The sequence below is a fragment of the Orbicella franksi genome, chromosome 11 (assembly GCF_964199315.1).
Source record: "Orbicella franksi chromosome 11, jaOrbFran1.1, whole genome shotgun sequence".
NCBI lineage: Eukaryota > Metazoa > Cnidaria > Anthozoa > Scleractinia > Merulinidae > Orbicella > Orbicella franksi.
The window spans coordinates 19743583-19760873 of NC_138155.1; the positions used below are offsets into that span (position 1 = coordinate 19743583).

The window sequence follows — 17291 nt, forward strand, 5'->3', positions numbered from 1 at the left end:
CCAATCTACTTAATGTAAAGTTAGTTGGTGGTCTTGTGTTTCTTTTTTAAATAATGTTTTTCAAGGAAGGAAACGTTCTCTCTTTTAATCTGAAATTATGCAATGAAATATTAATTCCTGTTAGCAATAAAATATTGAGCTTTTCGTTTTTTGCATCTTATTATCAATGCTGGGGAACAAATCAGCTTGTAAGTATCATTCTTTCTACTTTTGAATGCATTGTGTCAATTTCTTTTCAACCAACCTACTTAATGTAAAGTTAGTTGGTGGTCTTGTGTTTCTTTTTTAAATAATGTTTTTCAAGGAAGGAAACGTTCTCTCTTTTAATCTGAAATTATGCAATGAAATATTAATTCCTGTTAGCAATAAAATATTGAGATTTTCTTTTTTTTCCCATTTTATTATTAATGTTGGGGAAAAAATCAGCGTGTTAAGTATCATTCTTTCTACTCTGTAATGCACTGTGTGAATTTCTTTTCACCCAATCTACTTAATGTAAAGTTAGTGTTGTTGTGTTTGTTTTTTAAATAATTTGTTTTCTAAGGAAGAAAACAATATCTCTTTTAAATCTGAAATTATGCAATAAAATATTAATCCTGTTAGCAATAAAATATTGAGACTTTCTTTTTTTCCATTTTATTATCAATGCTGGGGAACAAATCAGCTGGTAAGTATCATTCTTTCTACTTTTGAATGCATTGTGTCAATTTCTTTTCAACCAATCTACTTAATGTAAAGTTAGTTGGTGGTCTTGTGTTTCTTTTTTAAATAATGTTTTTCAAGGAAGGAAACGTTCTCTCTTTTAATCTGAAATTATGCAATGAAATATTAATTCCTGTTAGCAATAAAATATTGAGCTTTTCGTTTTTTGCATCTTATTATCAATGCTGGGGAACAAATCAGCTTGTAAGTATCATTCTTTCTACTTTTGAATGCATTGTGTCAATTTCTTTTCAACCAACCTACTTAATGTAAAGTTAGTTGGTGGTCTTGTGTTTCTTTTTTAAATAATGTTTTTCAAGGAAGGAAACGTTCTCTCTTTTAATCTGAAATTATGCAATGAAATATTAATTCCTGTTAGCAATAAAATATTGAGATTTTCTTTTTTTTCCCATTTTATTATTAATGTTGGGGAAAAAATCAGCGTGTTAAGTATCATTCTTTCTACTCTGTAATGCACTGTGTCAATTTCTTTTCACCCAATCTACTTAATGTAAAGTTAGTGTTGTTGTGTTTGTTTTTTAAATAATTTGTTTTCTAAGGAAGAAAACAATATCTCTTTTAAATCTGAAATTATGCAATAAAATATTAATCCTGTTAGCAATAAAATATTGAGACTTTCTTTTTTTCCATTTTATTATCAATGCTGGGGAACAAATCAGCTGGTAAGTATCATTCTTTCTACTTTTGAATGCATTGTGTCAATTTCTTTTCAACCAATCTACTTAATGTAAAGTTAGTTGGTGGTCTTGTGTTTCTTTTTTAAATAATGTTTTTCAAGGAAGGAAACGTTCTCTCTTTTAATCTGAAATTATGCAATGAAATATTAATTCCTGTTAGCAATAAAATATTGAGCTTTTCGTTTTTTGCATCTTATTATCAATGCTGGGGAACAAATCAGCTTGTAAGTATCATTCTTTCTACTTTTGAATGCATTGTGTCAATTTCTTTTCAACCAACCTACTTAATGTAAAGTTAGTTGGTGGTCTTGTGTTTCTTTTTTAAATAATGTTTTTCAAGGAAGGAAACGTTCTCTCTTTTAATCTGAAATTATGCAATGAAATATTAATTCCTGTTAGCAATAAAATATTGAGATTTTCTTTTTTTTCCCATTTTATTATTAATGTTGGGGAAAAAATCAGCGTGTTAAGTATCATTCTTTCTACTCTGTAATGCACTGTGTCAATTTCTTTTCACCCAATCTACTTAATGTAAAGTTAGTGTTGTTGTGTTTGTTTTTTAAATAATTTGTTTTCTAAGGAAGAAAACATTATCTCTTTTAAATCTGAAATTATGCAATAAAATATTAATCCTGTTAGCAATAAAATATTGAGACTTTCTTTTTTTCCATTTTATTATCAATTCTGGGGAACAAATCAGGTCGTAAGTATCATTCTTTCTACTTTTGAATGCATTGTGTCAATTTCTTTTCAACCAATCTACTTAATGTAAAGTTAGTTGGTGGTCTTGTGTTTCTTTTTTAAATAATGTTTTTCAAGGAAGGAAACGTTCTCTCTTTTAATCTGAAATTATGCAATGAAATATTAATTCCTGTTAGCAATAAAATATTGAGATTTTCTTTTTTTTCCCATTTTATTATTAATGTTGGGGAAAAAATCAGTGTGTTAAGTATCATTCTTTCTACTCTGTAATGCACTGTGTCAATTTCTTTTCACCCAATCTACTTAATGTAAAGTTAGTGTTGTTGTGTTTGTTTTTTAAATAATTTGTTTTCTAAGGAAGAAAACATTATCTCTTTTAAATCTGAAATTATGCAATAAAATATTAATCCTGTTAGCAATAAAATATTGAGACTTTCTTTTTTTCCATTTTATTATCAATGCTGGGGAACAAATCAGGTCGTAAGTATCATTCTTTCTACTTTTGAATGCATTGTGTCAATTTCTTTTCAACCAATCTACTTAATGTAAAGTTAGTTGGTGGTCTTGTGTTTCTTTTTTAAATAATGTTTTTCAAGGAAGGAAACGTTCTCTCTTTTAATCTGAAATTATGCAATGAAATATTAATTCCTGTTAGCAATAAAATATTGAGATTTTCTTTTTTTCCCATTTTATTATTAATGTTGGGGGAAAAATCAGCGTGTTAAGTATCATTCTTTCTACTCTGTAATGCACTGTGTCAATTTCTTTTCACCCAATCTACTTAATGTAAAGTTAGTGGTTTTGTTTGCTTTTTAAATAATTTGTTTTCTAAGGAAGAAAACATTACCTCTTTTAAATCTGAAATTATGCAATAAAATATTAATCCTGTTAGCAATAAAATATTGAGACTTTCTTTTTTTCCATTTTATTATCAATGCTGGGGAACAAATCAGGTCGTAAGTATCATTCTTTCTACTTTTGAATGCATTGTGTCAATTTCTTTTCAACCAATCTACTTAATGTAAAGTTAGTTGGTGGTCTTGTGTTTCTTTTTCAAATAATGTTTTTCAAGGAAGGAAACGTTCTCTCTTTTAATCTGAAATTATGCAATGAAATATTAATTCCTGTTAGCAATAAAATATTGAGATTTTCTTTTTTTGCATCTTATTATCAATGCTGGGGAACAAATCAGTTCATAAGTATCATTCTTTCTACTTTTTAATGCATCATGTCAATTTCTTTTCAACCAATCTACTTAATGTAAAGTTAGTTAGTGGTGTTGTGTTTCTTTTTTAGATAATTTGTTTTTTTAAGGAAGAAAACGTTATCTCTTTTAAATCTTAAATTATGCAATAAAATATTAATTCCTGTTAGCAATAAAATATTGAGAGTTTCTTTTTTCCATTTCATTATTAATGTTGGGGAACACCATTTTATTTGTTCATTACTTGTTTCTAATCAGGTGGTCTTTTATTCTTTCTTTTTTTAAATCTGTTTACTTTTTTGCGATGTACAAATTCAGCCAAGTTTATAATTACTGCCCACATTATCATGTTACACATTAGTACCTTTACAGTCAGCTTTCATCTTAGGACTTTTACAAGTTTTGGTTTCCAAACTTACTTCTTAACTGCGTTAATCCATGAAGGAGCAAAGAGATTCCAGTTTCTTTTCTGGCATCAAAATTACAAGACAGCATTTTAAGTTAAGTAAAGAGCTTGAAAACAAATGATATGCTTTCGTAAGTAGAAAAACAAACTGATGAGTTTAAAATCAAAAACAGTTAATTGTCTTTCTAAACTCTTCTTCCGAAGCTATCACTCATTTAATTCAAACGGAATTCATTGCTTCTAAGGCAAAACAAAATATTACACCTGAATGCTGGCCAGAATTTTGTGGCAACTCGGTATGTGCAAAACTTATACCTGAGTGAGTAAACCAATGCAGTCACATACTTAAGGAGCATTGGTGGCCCATTGGGATGTGTGTTTGGCAGGCTGAACACCTCAGCCTCATTATATAGGCTCGCTCTGTGTTTAATAACGGTTTCACTGTACTTATAATGTAAAGTTACAGCACCTGTTGGTCTTGTGTTTTTTTGTTTTTTATTGCGAATTTCTCCCAAGGACAAAGTTTTATCTTTTAGTTAAAAATTATTTTGAATCTTAAATAATACAATAAAATTTTATTCCTGTTAGCAATTTAGTATTACTTCCTGTTAATGTTCAATTTCTTTTGAACTAATTTAATTAATGTAAAGTTACATAGTGGTCTTGTGTTTCTTTTCCTTTGATGAATTTCTGCAAAGGACGAGAGTAGTATCTTGCAATTAAAAGGTAGTTTGAATCTAAAATAACACACAGTAAAATATTAATTCCTATTAACAATAAAAATAATGTTAATTGCGATTAATAATAGGTTTTCATCTTTTTCTGTTACTGACCATCTTGGTGAACAAATCAGTGTGCTAATGTAAATATTGATTTTCTACTTTTAATTTCATCACATCAATTTCTCTTGAACTAATGTACTCAATGTAAAGTTAGTGAGTGGTCTTGTGTTTCTTTTTGAAATATTATTTCCAATTAAATGTTTTGAATCTAAAAATAACACAATATAATATCTTTTTTCTGTTCATATTAACCTGTTAATAATCTGTTTTCGTCTTTTCCATTTTATTTTATCATTACGGCTTTCTAATCAGGTGGTATCATTTTCTTTACTTTTCAAATCATGACAACTTCTTTTGAACCAATGTACTCACAGTCAAACTCAGAAAACCGTGAACACCTAAAACATGTCTGGAATGTTTATTGTGTTATAACCAGTCATGAGCGAGATCTTCAACTGCAGAAACCACAGAAAACAGAAGAGTTTGAACCAAATGACTTAATAGTGTTACGCTACCTAGATATAGTAGTCTTGTGTATCTTTTCATTTACTAACTTTCTTCAAAACAAAGGGAAAATTATTTCCTTTTAATTGAAAACTTTTTTTTTAAATCTAGGCTGCAGAACAGGCGGATAAGCAGCCTCCCCTTTATTTTTGTGTTTGTCACAGGTTTAACAGTTAATATTATTTGTATAGTTATGATAGAAGTACAGCTTTTAGCTCACGCTATCTTGTAAGGTAGATGCTTTCTAACCACCAATACTAAAAGCAGAGCATGTCAATGTAAAAATATTAGAAATAACCAGAAACTACATATGTTTCTTGTCAGAATTTGTTGTATTTGACTTAGTTATCGGCAATTTGAAGTGTGATGTGAAAACAGACAGTGCAGCTGTCATAAATACATTTAAGGTCTTTTATAATGTGTGAAGATCTTAAGGCATACTGTGTGTAGTGTGGAGTTGGAGTTGCAAATTGCAAGTTGGAAATAAGGTTTGCAGGTTGCAGTATGCGGGTTTTGGGTTACGGGTTGTGACTTGTTGAATGTTGGAGTTTCAACCTTCAAGTTCCTGGTTGGGACGTGCAAATAAAGCTCAGTACGTAGATCACTTTCTATATAAAGGGTGTCACCTAGAGTCTGTCTGAGAAAGCCAGGTAGAATTGAAAGGTGTAGGAAGAAGGAACTGGCCCATCTCCATCCTATTTATGTTAGAGATAAACCCATCAGTAACCATGGTGAATTTGTTCTGCAAGCAGGCTTTCAATTAACATTGCTGATTTGAAAGGTGTTAAAAGACCATTTTGCTAGGTTGTGATGAGGATTTTATTGAAGTTTAACTAGATTTGCCATGTTTGAAGATTCTGTAAATAGTTTCATGCATGCCTCCTGCCACGTGCACATTTTCCACCCATGAATTGAGAGGTCAATTAAATCAACTTTTAATGGTTTCCTTTCCATTTGTTGTTGAGATCACTTTGTGTGCATTATACAGTACATGTACTAAAACAATTGTTCTTTTCAATCTCGGTGAATAGCAGCAGAATATTTACCTCGATATCAATGAATAATTGTTGAATATATCTAGCTTCTTTAAGATTCCCCCATGTCTTTTTTAATCTGTGTAAAATGTTAATTTTCTAGTTAATGGTGGTTGGTCATCCTGGGGAGACTGGAGCACGTGTACTTTGACATGTGGTGGCGGATCTCAAACTCGACAGCGGTCATGTACCAATCCTCCCCCATGTCACGGTGGCAGTGATTGCCAAGGAATGCCTTCTGAGTCCCAGTCATGCAACGCAAACAGTTGTCCAAGTAAGAAGGCCTCCATGCCTCAATCATAAATCAGTTGATCTTGCAGTGAATTCCTTTGGGATCAATGATGGAAGGTCACTTGAATTATGGTGCATCAAAGGAGCCCTTGAATCCACCCTGAACTACAATGTAGGATTCACTAGCATGGGTTCCTTCAAAGCACAATGTCCGAGTGATCTTGAAACATTTACCATGATCTGGATCATCCCAAAGGAATGCACCCTAACTCAGTCTTCAAGTTCTGCAGCCTTCTGTTTGCAATACAACAGATCAGTTGGTCAGTCGGTCAGTCAGTGCCCCACATCTAGATTTGGTGGCTATGATTGCTAAGAACTCAGATACATGTGCCAGTCGGCAACAGGAACATGCATATGTGCAGTTGTTTAATTAGTAAGAGTACAGTAATTATTGGGCTCAATCTTACATGATCATGAAGTTGTAAAGTTGATTTTTTTATAATTTTTTTTCATACTTATCTCTACTGGGATAATTGTTGAGTGAGAATAAAGTACCATATTTTCTCATTGAAATGCTGGGTCTCTTGATAAGGTGGAAGCTCTTAAAACCCCTCGTTGCAGGTTGCAATAAATGCGATACATTTATTTCTTTATGAATCGATAATAAATAGCATGGAATGTGATCTATTGTTTCTGTTTTGTTGTGTCACACTTCTATGACAGCGCCAAAAAATAGAACCAGATGTTTCGATTTCTGAAAGTGTATTGGAAGTAAAATTTATGATCAACACTCCTTGTACTCCATTCTAAATGGTGTCAAATTTGATGGTTTTTGTTTATCCAATTTAAGTAATAAGACATACAAATGATCAATGTACAGATCGATCGAGCTGAAAAGTCTAGTCACCATAGTTTTCAAAATACTCAATCATATCATCATGCAAATGATGGGATAACTTCACTTGAGATAAATTTTTCTATTTGAGTCGAAACAAAATCAAATTAACATTTTCAACTTTCCCTTATAAGGTGTGCAAGGTGTGAAGTGTCCTCTAAGTGTCTAGCGAATCATTAGATTGTAATTGAATCAATTTGACAACACTCCCAACCTTCACTGGTAAAATTTTGCATAATGTTTTCTTAACTTTTTGTCTTAATTTTTTGCAAATTGACTTTGGAATTTTGGTAATGTTTTTGACAATCTTTTCAACGGTCTCTTGTAGCTACAATTTTGGACTAAAGTCCTTGGGACACTTACAACTGAAGTTTGAAGAAAGTACTGCTATCCTTTTAAGAACACATTGCTGTTCTGCTCCCCACCCAATGCAATGTTGAACATCAGGAAAAATTGCAGGTACTAGTTTTCAACATTGTATGTGGGGTTGGGGAAAAGGTTAAGCAGGTGAAGTTGTATTCACGTCTGGCTTGTGTGCAAAAGCACCAAAAGTGCAAATTTGTCTCAAACTTTCGCAATGCTTTCTATGTGTCCTGCAATTTGACTTGTCGCATGACATTTCCACCTCGAGAAGGACAAATTGTTCAGATTGGCAGTATCATGAGACATCAATTCACTCTGCATCCCTCCCTTATGTGATGTCTTCTGACTGAGCTCTGTTTACCAGGCCCTTAGAGTTTTAATCCCAGTACAAAATAAAATACCACAACTGGACTTACAGTATAATGGCTATGTACTCCGTTGATTTATTAAAAATGTTGAATTTTAAGAAAGAAAAAGTACAACTAAATATAGCATTTTAGCTCAGTAAAGGCATGGGCCAACTAATGCCAGCATATATAGCTGATGTATGAAGATCATGATTGAGGTATGGTTAGGGGAGAAAGAGGGCCAAACTTTTGAAATGCCAAACCAAAAGCAGAATTTGTTTACCAGCAAACTATAAGCAATGCAGAGGGTCGACACAGGTTAAAAAAGGTGTAATCACGTGATACATTCTCTCATACCATTACACACGTGACCTTAAGTTAATTACCTAACTTCTGCATTAAATTTATATTGAGAGATCAACAATATTTGACAGTAAGTGACATAAATACTTTATTCGCAAGTAAATAATTCATTTTTAAATGTCCTTCCCTAGCTTGTGTAATCTCTTTTGACTGGACTCTGTTTACTGGGCCCTAACAGTTCTAATCCTGGTACAAAATAAAATACCACGATTGGGATTACAGTATAATGGCTATGTACATGGGTACATACAAGGCCATTGATTTATTGAAAAAAGTTGAATCTTAAGAAACAACAAGAGCAACTATAAATAGAGCATTTTAGCCCAGTAAAGGTGTGGCCAAACTAAAACCCAGAGCCTTGGAGAGGCTGTCCCATGAGAGGTAACCTCAAATTGGCTTTCAATTAGTCAAATCAGTTAGTCAAAACAAATCAACTTGTTTTGGGTGTATTGGGCAACCCTCACCATATCAGTTACTTTTTTCATGTCCTGTTAATGGATAAAACTCTGCATTGATTGATGGATGAACTGCCTGACTGACTGACCAATGGACTGACTGACCGACTAACTGACTGAATGACTGACTCACTGACTAACTGATGGATCGATTAATGATTAATTTATTGATTGAAGGATAAATTTACTGGAAATTTTAAAGAAAGTGCAAATTTACTTCTTGGTAAATTAGACATAACTCACAAAAGGAAAATTACAATCTTGGTAAGTACTGTAAGTATTTTAAAAGTAGATACACATGTATTGTAAAATGCTTCTGCTTGTTTTGATCTCCTATTTGTAAGTTGATGGTGGCTGGAGCCTGTGGAACCATTGGAGTATCTGTACTAAGACAGTCAGTGGCATACAAACAAGAACAAGAGAATGTGATAATCCAGAGCCAGCACATGGTGGAAAGAAATGCAGTGGAACCAGAGCAGTCGTGAGGGAGTGCAGTAACATGTCCAGCTGCCATGAAGGTAGACAAAGATGAGCAATTCATTATGTGGATGGAATTTGCCAGAAAGAAGAGAATCAATTGGACTAAAAATATAAATATTCTATTACTTTCTTTCATCAGCATTTCCACTACGCTTTCAGTCAGCAGAGAACCCGTCTCGTGGCATAATGGAAATCTACAAAAATGGTAGCTGGCAAAAACTTTGTACCAGAAGTTGGGATACAGATGAAGAAACTTTGACTTGCAAGGCCATGGGTTACTCTAACGTTATTGGTTATGGTAATGGTACGTGGTACACAGACAGCAACAATGCCTCAGACACAATCCACTATAATTGTACAACACTGACGGAATGTGGAAGTACCATTGATAGGGAAACACAATTATGTACAGGTAATTTTTGTATGACTTGGTCTGGCCCAACCATAAAGCTAATGTGTTATGTAAAAATTATTCTAATTTGGTATAAATTCTTATCCCCCTTCTGCCTTTCTTAGTTTTGGACAATACTAAGTTTCATTGAATAAGCCATAACCAAGCTAAGGGATGTTAATCCAAAGCCCATTTGACTTGGTTTACCCACCTGGCCTAATGATTCCTCCAAAGTCAATCGCCATGCAATAACCCTTGATTGAAACTATAAGCTTGCAAAGTTCTTTTCTGTTGTTGTTGTTTCATTACTAATGTTAAGTTACAGATTGACGTTATTCAAATTATTTACAAATTAATGTTGAAAATGACCGAGTAACAAACAGTAATTTGGATTTAAAGTTCATGTTGATCCTGTATTTATATGTGAAACTGGCTATGAACAACAAAGTTTTGAGATTGAGAATGCTCATTTATTTGGTTAAAAGGGTTTGACGTAGGGACATTATGTTGTCCCTACATTTGCAAGGACAAATGTTGCCTTAAACTTTGTTTCTCCAACAAAGTCCATGTTGTATGTGTGAAGCAATAAAGAAAACCAATTAATATTTTTTAAACTTATTGCTAACCTATCCTCAATTTCTAATTCTGTAATTCCACAAGTTCCTGTACGCTTAAATGGTGCAAAAGTAGATTATAGTGGAAGAGTGGAAGTTTTTTACCACGGAAAGTGGGGAAAGATCTGCCGTAAAGAATGGAATTTTGAAGATGTGAAGGTTATCTGTCATCAACTTGGCTTTAAACGTGCAGTGGCTGAATTTGTTGTGGACGATATCAAGGATGAGGACATTCCTTTTATAATGTCTGATGTAGCCTGTAATGGAGATGAGCCCAAGCTGGCATCCTGCCCGCGAACTGATGGAAATCTTAATGTTGACTGTCAAAATGATGGCACAGGTGCTCAGGCATTGTGTGAACCAAAAAGTAAGTGATCTGTTAGCATAGTTTAGCCATCAACTTACTTAATAGTCCAGTATTGTTATAGCTAGAATTGCAACGAGGAGGTCTAACTAATATTGTAAACCTCAGGCATGGTTTCTTCCTCGTCACCACTCTTTGCCACTAGTGTCTCTTAATTGTACATGCATATCTTAAGTTTACATGCATTTCTGTATGTGTGGGAAATAAAATAAATTCAAACTCAATCATCAAACAGAATTATATTTTGCCTTGATCATCGTCTTTAGTGTACAATGTACTGTACATGTGTGGTAAATTGAAAGAAATTGTCAATTTTGCCGGTTTTGCGAGATTTCAAATCCCTTAGTGAGGGTTTAATAAGGGTCCATTATTAATTTGTCTCATGGTTGCATGCTGATCAAAAGAAATCAAAAGCAAAACTGTTGTGAATGTTTTCATTCAGCCCCATGCCATACCATCTACATGTAGCAGCTAGTGTTCCTCTACAACAAACTCTAACAGACTGTTATATCAAAGACCCAAGACCTTAGATCCAACATCTGGTAATTAAAGACAAATTAAAGTTCTCATTCTAAGACCTTCATATACAGAACTTTAAGACCTCGAAAAGCAACATCTACAAATACTAAGACCCATAAAAAGAAACTTGAAAACTAATTAAGTCCTGGGAAAACTGACCTTTAATGTTAGGGATGCCATGACTCAAGTATAGCTTCACTTTCAACTAACGTCATTTGCATAATAAATTACCCCCAACTTTATATCAATAGTGGTCAAACTCTTCTTAGATGAAGAAGCCGTCAGAAAGTAAATGTGAGGGACGGAAATCACTTATATTGGCAGGGAAAACGCGAAACAAAAAAAAAAAAAAATCAATAATAGTAATAAAAATAGGAAAGAAAATGACAACCAGATATACAGTGGTCTTATTACTTGGCTACACATCCAGTAGTTACAGCTTAGCTTTTGTGGTCGGATAAGAAGCGGTTAACTTTCCTTGTGGTAACCATCTCAGACAAGGATGACCTCTTGCCTTTGCGGTGTCACATCTCCTTATGTATTCTCTTACAATTGCACATTGCACTATTTGTTAACAATGCTAGTGGGCTTTGACTTCATTTTTAGCCTCTGTAGTTGATAAATTATCTAAAATTAATGAAATATGATCTACACATTAAAAGCTCAGCTTGAATTCAGTGGCATCACAATTTCCACTTCTTAAAGAGGTCCATCCATTTTTTTAAGTATGGTATATATAAGTCGTATAGCCACTTATGTATCCATTATCAAAAATATAGCACACTGCCCTAGCTAGATCATTGTTATCTCTGAAATATTGGTTTGTTGTAAGAAACGAAGTATGCACCAGTATGCATTATCCTAAATTTACCAAACTGTAAAAACTAAGAGCTTTTTAAGGATCAAAAGACATGCAAAAACTAAACATAAGAGCAGGAAGACCAACAGTGAGTAGGAGGTATTTACTTGGAACTGTGTTAGTTGCTGCATGTGCACACTGCATTGCCTCCATGACTTGACACCAAGTTAAACATCACTTAATTCATTATTATTAATTCTGACATTGTCTTACCAGCCATATGTTCTTAACATACAAATCCTGCCACAACCCTTCAACATTTTTTTGGGGCAAGATAAATCTGTGTAACGTCAAAGTTCAAATGGCAAAAGTGCAGTTATTGATGCCAATCAGAATTTTTCAACCAATCATAGCATGGTAATCAGTGAGATGGCAAATTAGATGGTCAATATAACTGTTATCTATTTTTCATATCTACAATGGGTGGCGCAAGTGTTGAGACACTTTGCAGTACAATTCGATTTTTGAGGGTCTTGGAAACATTGTCCCCCTACCCCCCAACCCCTGCCAGCCCCCTCCCAAACAATATTGATTTTTCTATTTCTTAGGCTACACAGACCACAGCACTTACACAACATTGAATTGGGGGGCCATGCGTATTAGAGAATTAATGCTAAGTGCAAATAAAGTAGAATGAGTGGCTAAATGTTGAAAAGCGCCATTTTCTAAAACTGTCTCATCAACTTATTTTGTCGCCCAATAACTTTAGCAAAACTACACTGTATATGGATGGCAATGTTTTTGCTGCTAAAAACATGCAACCTCCTTTAAAGACAAAGGGTTGACTAATTAACTAGGCTAGAGATAAGGTTTACTGTCCCTTTGTTGCATTGTGTTTAAGTGAACTTTGTCTATCATCAGTTATATTTAGAGGCATCCTAGAATCTCATATAAGTCTTTATCTTTCAGAGGACAAAACAGTGTTGAATGCAGTTCAACTAGAATTCAATGTTGAAAGCACTGAAATTATTTTCTGCTCCCTTGAAAATGAAACTACCTACATAAGATGGTTCAATAACAAACATCAAGAGGTTAATTCTACGTCTGGGACAAGGCTGACGGCAAACAATGGTGAACTGACCATTGAAAACATTCAGCTGTCTGATGGAGGAACCTATGAATGCAAGGGATTAGAGTACATCCGATACTACACCATCTATGTCAATGGTAGGCCAACTTATTTTCACTTCCAGGTAGAATATCATTAATTTTGACTATTCTGCTTCGCCATGCATCTGTGTTTCTCTTGATGGCTGCATGTAAATGCATACAGATTGTTTTCATCCACATTAGGCCAGAAATCTAATTGACGGACCAACTTTTTGCATTTTGAGCAATTTCTACTGTCGGATCTGCTACAACTGGTAATAAGGATGCTCATAGAACTTGTGCTTCACTCGTTTATTCTTCTTTCTTCAACTTCGACGTAAATCGTAAATCGTCGAGATGTAAATCGCATTACAATGGTAAGAGTACTTTACACTTATACATGTACTAGTGATTGAGGAACAAGATTGCATCATCTTAGGTACAATTGAAAGAAGGCTGAATAAAGTCAGCTTGAAACCTAAAAGTAGCCTGAATAAGCTCAGCTGTATAAAGCGAGCTTAAAGCCTAGATAAATTCAGCTGACGAATGGTGATCCCCACAAAGCTAGTTTCTCATATACGCCTGCTATTTGTAGTCTCAGCCTAAAGAGCTGTGTTAGGGCAGCTTAGATTTGTATTGTTACCCTTGAAAGCTGTGTAAAGGCAGCTTTCATTTGTGTGTTCAGCTTAGAAAGCTGTGTACAGTCAGCTGCGTTTTCTTTTGCGAAATCAGGGACAATAAATTCATTCTATTTAACGCGCATGCAAATTGTTATTTATCCAGGTGTAAGATCTAAAGTTTGCTGAAAGTACAATATTTAGTGCACTATTTTTGCAGGTTTCTGGCAAAAATAACTTCTAAAACACAAAAAATCATATTTTTGTCTTTTTGCAGTTTATTTGAACACTATAACCTTAATGAACCTATAAATTCTCGTAACAAAATGACACCTGTGGTAAACAATAGATTTTCACCAAAGGTTTGCATTTTCTCGACAGAATTCCACAAAGCTGATGATTTGATGTCCTCAAGTGTGATTTCAATAATTTACATTAATTTGATGTTTTTTTTTTAATTTTTAGAATTAAGGTACTGTAAAGCATTCAGTAAATCCATGAATAAAATTTAATCCAAAATTGATAAACACTGGGATAAAATTTAACTTCATAGACTTTTTTGCAGATAGTCAGTAATTGAAGGCTTTTAAAGTGCGGCCATATTTACGTAAAAGTCATGCGGTAGCAATATCCTTTATTGTTCTTTTATATATTAAGTGCGAATAGCTCACTCAAAAAATGATTCAAAATTAACTTACAAATAAACCAATGTTATTGATTCTTCCAACAGCAAGATTTATTGATTTGAAACCTCAACAAAGTATTATTGCTGATTCTTCTGGGACTATAAGCTGTAGTGCCGAAGGAACTCCAACCCCACAGATTGAGTGGAAGAGACGAGATGGAATACCACTGGACGAGGGAAGATTTATACAGCTTTCTAACGGAAGTTTATACATTAATCCAGTTCACCCACATGACAATGGAACATACATCTGTACCTTCAGACAAACTAAAGGAATTAAAAGGGTTACAACAAAAGAACAAGCCATCAATGTTTTAGTCATAAGTGAGTAACAAAATTAACCAAGGAAATTTAGCAGACAAATTTATTAATAATATTAATAAACAGCTGTATTTAGAAGGCACTAGCTTCCATGCAACGTTTGCTTAGACTGAGATTTATGAACATTTTTTTGTGATAACTTCATAGGAATCCTTTGTTTTTGAAATAATTAACAATTATCCACCAAAGTGGAGGTAAATATCCATAACTTTCACCAACACTGAGGTGAATAATTGTTTTAGTGTATACCACACAAGCTGAAAAATTAGCGGACCAAAACGTTATTTTACGTCTGTCAAGCGGTCGCAAATTTTAAAATCTCTCATGCCGACTGCTCGGAGGTGAATAATACTTGCTAATCACCTCTGAGTTAACCAATCAGAGCATACAAAAAGCACTATTCACTTGTGTGGTATATACTAAAATGATTTATTAGGGAGTGGGCATTTTTATTGCCATGCAACTAGACTCTTGAAAGATAAGAGAAACATAAGACCTAAGACCCATCTTAATTTTTGTCCTGTGACGAAATATCCCAATGTAAAGCGATGTATAGACTATGAGAAGTCCCTCTTTCGCTTAGTCTGTCAAGCGAGACCGTAAATAAATCATGAGGAAAAAATGGCTGTGTAAAATCCTGGGGGCGAGCTGCGAGCGAAAGGAGTGACTACCGCCTAAGCCATAAAATTTGAATTATGGGTTGCCCTCACAATGAAAAAATATGATTGGCTTTTTTTTTAAAATAATGTTAGGAGCATTGACAACAGGTTGTCATCATTTGAGATATGCGTGACGTCTTGCAGGAATGTTTATTTCGTTCTCTTAAAAGAAGACGCTTTGGAACTGGAGCAAATCAAAGCATTGGAATTGCATCTCACAGGCTGTAATGTTCTAGTGATTCTGCCAATAAACAGGCTATGGAAAGAGTTAAATTTATCAAGTGTTTTGTTTGGCAAAGCTTTTTGCATCGAATCCAAATGCGAACATGTTAGTGATTTTGCCGCTCAACACCAGGTCAACTGCATCTTCGAAGAACAATTCCTTAAATATGAATTGATGGAGCTTGGCCTTACTACTGTTCATTTCAAGGATTGAACTGGACTTTCACTCAAAACGGACATTTACTTGAAACTTTCCGCTGCTATCGGCAAACGTGTCACTACAGTTGGATGATCTCCAAAGTTAAATACATAATGTAAATTCTCAGTTGAACTCTGCATTTGAAAATTTCGCAATGAGTTTTAAAATTTAAACCTACAGACAACAAAATTTTTTTTACAAGATGCCTCCTTTGCCATCTTCTTTCAAAACTTTTTAAGCAGTTTCACTTAACGAACACCATAACGAAGTTACACTTCTCACGGCGTGGTTTTGTTTTGCTACTTGGAGAGAAGAGCGATTTTATTCAAGACATCTCCCAGGGTCATTTGCAACAGGCAATAATGAGAGCATGTCAAGATAAGGAATCCTATTGGATACGTGTAATGAGATTAAAAATTTACACTGAAAAATCACTCGCCCGTGAAAGGTCAAATTCTCTGGCTTAGGTGGTAGTCCGCCCTTTCGTGAACTTCTTATCCCGAGGAGTTCACACAGCGATGTTTTCCTCACAGTTTCCTTTCACATTATGCAGGACAGACTAAGTGAGAGGGACTACTCGTAGTCTAACTGATGTAAACCGATAAATTCTGGGTTGTGTAACATTTTACTGGTGTGTAGAGGTCAATTGGCTAAAATTGAAACGTGGGATGTTTTCGTCAATTCTATTTTCAGTCCTTTCAAGCTCAGGTAGGTTGAACTTCCAAAGCATCAACATCATTCAAGATTGTCAGCGGCCCAGTCTTACAAGAAAGATATCTTGCTGTTATTTTTCCTGGCAAAACATTCCTATGGCTGTTGTGACAGGGCCATCACGCCATCTTCCTGTGATTCGCAGCCATCACGTGACAAGAATTTGCAATGTTGGCATGACTTCCTGTCAGTCAAAGCTAGTAAAATAACAGCACTCAACTGAGATAAACACTCAGTGATAAAAATAAAATAATCCCGGATTATTTTATTATTCGGTTTTCCTATAAGATCAAGAGCCACTTAGTATTCACAGCAATTTCTCACCAAAAATGCTTTGCTGAATATAGAATATATAACGGAAGCATTATTTCAGGATTTGCAAAGATAATTTTATCCTTAGTATTATGTTCCATCACACAACCCTTGGTGCTCATGCAAGTAAACTTTTACACAGCACTAAAATTCACCGGTTTACATCGCGTTTCCTAGTTTTCGTAGTATGATGGTGTCTAAAACTGGGCTTCGGGTCTTAGGTCTTAGTTTTCAAGGGTCTCAGTTTTCGTAACACCCTCCTCAGGCCTTGCCTCTAATGACTGAGGTAAGGATGAGACGGATACCTTTTCTGGGCTGGGATTTGGTGAGCTCAATGGTATGGAAGGGTAAGAAGAACTCCCATGAACAAGTATTTTAAAAGCCCTTTGAAGAGTATTTGATGGGGTTACTCAATCCATGATTATAGAAAAGGAATGTAGTGTGCATAATATTAATGTAGGTATGTGTGAAAAGAGCACCATTTTGAATTACAGAGGTACATGAGAGGGGTCCTTTTTCTGACATGAATGGAAATTGAATTGAATTGGCATATAAAAAGGGTA

At 34.3% G+C, this 17291-nt stretch overlaps 2 protein-coding genes across 2 annotated transcripts in view; both read left to right on the forward strand.

Moving 5' to 3' along the window:
• LOC145503235 (TBC1 domain family member 22B-like) overlaps nt 1-17291 on the forward strand; it is a 279621-nt gene that overhangs the window by 57152 nt on the left and 205178 nt on the right. The window lies entirely within an intron of this gene.
• The window catches only part of LOC145503273 (fibroblast growth factor receptor 1-like), a 40104-nt gene continuing 28019 nt past the window's right edge, over nt 5207-17291 (forward strand). Inside the window, exons 1-6 of the mRNA XM_081482769.1 lie at nt 5207-6306; nt 9031-9204; nt 9306-9578; nt 10218-10538; nt 12823-13080; nt 14350-14628. Coding sequence (XP_081338895.1) covers nt 6264-6306; nt 9031-9204; nt 9306-9578; nt 10218-10538; nt 12823-13080; nt 14350-14628 — 1348 coding nt within the window. The 5' untranslated portion in view covers nt 5207-6263. The remainder of the gene's footprint in view (nt 6307-9030; nt 9205-9305; nt 9579-10217; nt 10539-12822; nt 13081-14349; nt 14629-17291) is intronic.